Source organism: Thermobia domestica, chromosome 4 (assembly GCF_964235325.1).
Source record: "Thermobia domestica chromosome 4, izTheDome1.hap1.1, whole genome shotgun sequence".
Classification (NCBI taxonomy): Eukaryota; Metazoa; Arthropoda; class Insecta; order Zygentoma; family Lepismatidae; genus Thermobia; species Thermobia domestica.
This window is the reverse complement of record NC_137457.1, coordinates 259,683,784-259,690,359: the sequence shown is the minus strand read 5'-3', so window position 1 is coordinate 259,690,359 and position 6,576 is coordinate 259,683,784. Positions and strand designations below refer to the sequence as shown.

General features: G+C 37.2%; 1 protein-coding gene across 1 annotated transcript; it reads left to right on the top strand.

Moving 5' to 3' along the window:
• The first annotated feature begins 317 nt into the window (after positions 1–317).
• Positions 318–1,535, top strand: LOC145683109 (uncharacterized). Its single transcript, XM_081754469.1, has one exon. It carries the CDS (start codon positions 318–320, stop codon positions 1,533–1,535), a length of 1,218 nt encoding a protein of 405 aa, XP_081610595.1.
• Positions 1,536–6,576: the final 5,041 nt, after the last annotated feature.

Sequence of the window (6,576 nt, the reverse complement as noted above, 5' to 3'; positions counted from 1 at the left end):
TCGTTACTTGGCATAAGTGCCAAAGATATTTCGCAAAACTTTGCTCATGTTAAACGATAAATACCAATGCAAATTCTTTCAGATAGTAACTAGTTATTTCTGATATGCTCGGAAGGCGATGTCTTGGTGCTATCGACCTCACATTCTCCAGCAAATCATTCAAGCCGCAAAGTCCACATTCCATGTTAACTTTACTGCCACTTATTCTGGGAACACCGTCCATTTTCACACCTCATTGACAGATTCTCATTCTCATGGCTCTAGTGTTCCTGTTTCTTAATATCCGTTCATTTCGTCAAAACAAAATTCTCTTTGAAATGTTGCTCCTTGAGGAACACGTTACAGACTTTCTGTCGAACGAAACGTTCTTAACGCCATCAATGGTTTTTCGTGTACCTGGATATACCTTACTACGTGAGGATTGCAAATTACTTGCACAACACGCTCATGGTGGTACGGCCGTTGGCTTCCTCCATAAAATCCCGCATCGACGACATATTTGCAATACTCTTCATCTACCAGAATACGTCCTTACTTCTCTATATTTTCGAAACATCACCATCACCGTCGCAACTATTTACATTCGTCCTGGTCACCCATTACCAACAGCGTTTGTTCAATTTATATCCAACTCATTCAATCACTACATCATTATGGTCGATTTTAATATGCATAGCCAGCCCGATCACGATAGAACAAACTTCAAAAATTTCCTTACCACCCACACGACCGGTATCATACAAGATCTACCGAAACATACTAGGCCCATTTCAAATACAACGCTGGACATAGTCATTTTATCAACAACTCTAGTCTCAAATAGTCTTGTCGAAATTTTAGACCCACTTGGTAGTGATCATGTGCCAGTAAAACTTATCATTAACACTCACAGCTCTAACACAACTCAAGCGCAACCAATTATCTCCACCAGCCTTCGTTTTGATAAAGCAAACTGGAAGAACTACAGATCATATCTTTCTACCAACACAGGTCACCTCACAGAACCTACAACGGAAGACGAGCTTTACACTGCATTAGACACTATAACTGTCGCAATCCAAGAAGCTAGTACACGTTTCATACCTACAAGTACCTCCCGCCCATATCAGCCAACTTTGCCGCCAAACTATCTCACCATGGTAACACGTTCTCGACAGCTATATCGTGAATATATTCGCACGCATGATCCAGATGCCCTTCGCCATCATAAACAGTTACAACCCACAGTTCGCAATTATATCCGTGCTTATAAACTTAGATGTTGGATTAAAACATGTAATAAACTTTCAGATACTTATCATCCTTCAAAGTACTGGAAACGTTTCAATGCTCTATGCGGCAAATATACAAGAACTCCATATCCTATTTTAATCGATAACTCACCAGCACAAGGGGACGTAGACAAAGCAAATGCTTTTGCAAACAATCTCCAACGCATCTTCACACCTCTACCTTCCGATGATTCTTCACATCCTGCCGAAAAAGTTAATGTGAATTCTTCCGTTTTACAACCTAACACATGCCCTTTTACCTGACACTCCGCTAACTTCACCACTTACAATCGATGAACTCAGAGCTGTTGTCAACCGAAAACGTAATTCTGCACCCGGTTTTGATAAGGTCACTTACCGGCATATCAAAGAATGCCCGTTATCACTATTAACTCTTTTAATAACCATTTATACGTTCATTCTCCTCACTGGATATTTCCCAACACCCTGGAAAACTTAGAAAACACTTATTTTTCCTAAACCGAACAAACCGTTAGATGATGTTTCATCATACCGTCCTATTTAGCTTACCTCCACATTTAGCAAAATCCTCGAACGGATACTGGTCAAACGACTCCATACATACCTTGCTCATCATCACATTCTTCCGGTATATCAAGCCGGCTTCAGACCTGCTTTCTCCATCAACGACCAACTTCTTCGACTTACGAATCTGGTCACCATACATTATAATAGCGTCAAACCCTCTTGTCTGGTACTATTCGATTTAGAAAAAGCATTTGACAAAGTCTGGCATCTAGCTCTCATTTACAAACTTATTCGCTTCATATTCCAATCCCTTATATCAGATTTATTTTCAACTTTCTGACTGGTCGTCTTGCATACGTTTCCATAAACGATCATCTATCACATCCGAACTTTATACTTTCTGGTGTCCCTCAAGGTTCTGCGTTATCGCCTCTTTTATATCTCCTCTTTGTTACGGATATGCCTCAACTTCCAGACAAACTGCACATGTTTCAGTACGCTGATGACACTGCATTCCTTGCCCTTTGTAATACAGTCCAGGAAATCAATACACTTTTACAAACAGCCATAGATAATTTCTATCAGTGGTGCAAAAAATGGCATTTATTAATTAACGCTTCTAAAACTCAGGCCATCGTCTTCCTATCGCCGAAAAAGTCAACCAAAGTACGCCGTAATCCAAACCGCTTAACGCTTCAGGTAGACGACGTTCCAATACAAGCCAGTAAGATAGCAACATACCTAGGTGTAACCTTCGATCTTCATCTTACTTGGAAGAAGCATCTTACTACGATTACTAGTAAAGCCTACAATCGCCTAAATCTTCTAAAGCGTTTGACTGGCACAACCTGGGGCTTAAAACCTGCCACTGTACTCAATACTTACAAAGCCTTCTTGCGTCCGACCGTTACACATGGCCATACAGCTTGGGTATCTGCTCCAGACAGTTTTTACCAGAAACTACTCATACTTGAAAGACATGCCTTCCGAATTGCTTACCGGATTAAATTACCCAGTCCTACACAATACTTATACCGTCTCATTACATTTCCTACCTTACAGTACCACATCGAGAAACTCCGGGTAAATTATATCACTCGCCGTTACCAAGATCATCATCCTCTTTTGTTGGATACGATGCATTATTCAGCAGTACACCCCGCACCTTCTCGCTTTCTGCACACACCCCTGTCACTATTATTCACACTGTACTGTTACACACTTCCACCGAATCATCCTGATCTTACTCTACTTGACGATTTTCATACTCACCTTCATCACCCTCTCATCTTCCCATCATATAGTGCACAGTGACATTCCCTTTAACTAACATGGGCTTTCCTCTGTCTCCATTATATCCTAGAGTAGCCCCTAGGCAAGAAGATGGTTTCATCTTTGTTCTTACATAACCTGTGTGTTGTGGCGTGATTTGCACCTCATCTCATTCCTCATCTCCATAATCACCAGACTCATTCCTATATCGAAGCCTTTATCTTATATATAAACATATGCCGCTAGCATCATTTTCACATCATCATTACTTTCCTTTCATCGATCACCCTTGCTTAACAATATGAATAATACTTGGTTTCTTTCTCAATGTGTATATCGTGTAATTCCCAGATTCTGTGTATCTATTACAGCATATATTGTATTTATTTTGTTTGTTTGTTTCTTTCTTTGTTTTCTTTTCCTGTTCCATCCAATATGTTAAGGCCGCAAATGGCCTTAAGTCCTCTGTTTTTGTTGATATGTTTAAATAAATGAAAATTTTCTACTTCATAACATCCCTTAGACCAACCATTATCCTTGATCCAATAATTGTTCCAATTTCCCTTACCTAAAAGAGGGCGTAACCCTCTAACAGAATGCTAACCGTTGGGTAGCTAAAAAAAAACTTGGTGCTATCCCAAGAGAAGGTATTCCCTTCTACGGGTTTTGCATGGTAGAAAAAATCTTGGTGCTGAATTAACACGGGTTGTTTCAACACCTCATTTTTTACAGTGCACACATGCATTATCCAACTATCGTAGCCCGGGTTTCTATAACTTTCTATAACTATCGTAGCCCGGGTTTGCGAGAATTTGTAAACAAAGGGTACAAGAAGCAAAACAGCATCCCCATATATTCATACAAAATAAAAATCGATTACACAACTTCGCATTGTCTTTTACATATTTACAATACTTCTGCGAATGAAATAAAGTGGCTAATGCACAGTTTACTGCAAAAGCAAATTAATTTTTGCGTAAGTGTGTAACATATATTTCTTCACATTGAATTTTAATCTTTAAATTCTCTGTTGATCAATTGACAAGTTTGTGTAATAAAATTTGCTCTGAGATGTCCCCCCTAGTAGATAATGTCATACTATTGTTTTCGTATCAATAAAAAGTATTATTTTATTTAATAATAATAAATACAAATAAAAATATTGAAACCAGACTACGTTTTGATTTTAAATTGATTTGGTATCCATGAAATAACTTGGGCTACGGTTGTACCAAAGTAACCACTCTGGAGCTTCCAACGGTGACAACAAAATGTCTCACGAATTTGTTTTACCACGAGTCCGAAGGCATAAATACATTTTATTCCAACCAATGTTCTTTTTTAGAATGGATCTCATTCAATCAATTTAAAATGTTTAGACGTCGAAAAAGGTTCTGTGACACATTCATAGATGCTGTTGGAGATTTGAACGGTTCCGCCTTCACATTCTAGGAAACAGAAAGTGAATCTTCTGAATCTGAACATAAAAACAGTACAAGCATGCACCAGTTTCACGTAAACTGATTGAAATAAGAGCATTTGGTAATCTGGGCTCTCCAGTCAAAAGGTCATTACTACTTAGTCACCTGTGACGAAAGAACGAATAAAATAACCTGCACTGACTCAAGACAAGGTCAAGATCATTCTTTAAGAAAGAAAAAAAAAGATTACGATTTTCCTGATTTTCCGAGGAATTGTGCTGTAAAGAGAATCGGGCAACGCATGCTGTATTTAAGATCATTTTCGGTAACCATAACAACCTTTCAGAAATTTACAATAACAACCTTTCAGAAATTTGACTATAACAAACTTTCAGAAATTTACAATAATAAACTTTCAGAAATTTACAATATCAACCCTTCAGAAATTTACAATAACAACCTTTCAGAAATTTACAATAATAACCTTTCAGAAATTCACAATACAACCTTTCAGAAATTTACAATAACAACCTTTCAGAAATTCACAATAACAACCTTTCAGAAATTCACAATAACAAACTTTCAGAAATTTACGATAACAACCTTTCAGAAATTTGACTATAACAACCTTTCAGAAATTCACAATAACAACCTTTCAGAAATTTGACTATAACAACCTTTCAGAAATTCACAATAACAACCTTTCAGAAGTTCACAATAACAAACTTTCAAAAATTTACAATAACAAACTTTCAGAAATTTACAATAATAACCTTTCAGAAATTCACAATACAACCTTTCAGAAATTTACAATAACAACCTTTCAGAAATTCACAATAACAACCTTTCAGAAATTCACAATAACAAACTTTCAGAAATTTACAATAACAACCTTTCAGAAATTTGACCGCGGTGATTTTATTATGTCGTTCCGTATAATTATATATCAAAAACTTGCTGTTTCCAAAAATGCGACCACGGTTAAAGATAACCCTAAACGTCGTGTTTTGTTGCTTACAAAATGTCTATAAATAATTTTCCTCTATCTCAGCTTAAGAGATTGATTAACTTTGAATAACCTTCTTTTTATCACACAGATGTTCTTCAATGATAAATAAATATTCATATAACTTCTTGAAAATCTATAATATATATCAAATTTTGATTTCGTTTCTTAATTGTTCCCAATTTTTTTTCTGGTTTTCCAAAGTTTAACTGTTATTAAGATTTCAAATTGTGTAATTCAGTGAGCGCGTTGAGACCGTACTTGCAAGAACCTGTGGAAGATGTAGTCGAATCTCAGCCGACATAGTACATCTCAGTTACGCATTCCTCGAATTTAGTAACACAAGCCAGTGATCCCAGCGTGATCCGGTGTTCCGGTTAACACAATCTCTGTGCTACTGTTTGAAATAGAGATGGTGTTACGAAACTAGGAGAAGGAACGAAGGAACACGGAAATAGGACCAATGCGACAGCATTTTTTTAACGTATATTCCATGTGTTGTTAGTATCACCACAGCTAGTACGATGAATAGAATCCATTAATATACCAATATTGATATCTGACCTTCTGCAGCTGAAAACAGCGCCTTCAGACTCTTCATTTGCTCGATCTACGGCCTCGTACTTCTCATATCCCTAACATATTTATAATCTTGAGGGATTTCGCGATATAGCAACCTTATTATAACAAATGCAGCCCCAACCATTTTCTTTCCGTTTTTCTTCCTTTCTAAGGAAAGCATTTTAAACACGTTGAAACATGTCCTTAATTAACATGTCTCTACTCTTAAAGGATTTCGAGATATGATCGAAATATGAATGAGATATGAACATTAACCCTCGCCCTCGCCCTTTTGCTTCCCTTATAGGAGAACGCCTTTGGCGTGGAAGACCCCGGTTCGATTCCCGGCGAGAAATAATGTGGTTCGAATCTTACATTCAATTTTAAGTCCATGTCTTATAAAGCCTCGTTTTTGAAAGGGACATTAAGGCTCAAAGCAACCCCTTGTAGGAGAAATTAAAGCAAAACACCGAAACGCGTCTTTAATTATTTTCTACGTGAAAATGTAAATACCGAATTTCATGCCTTTATTTTAACGGATTTAGATATATGGCGA

Coding starts and splice junctions, on each gene's coding strand:
- LOC145683109 (XM_081754469.1), top strand. CDS start 318: ATGTTGCTCCTTGAGGAACACGTTACAGACTTTCTGTCGAACGAAACG.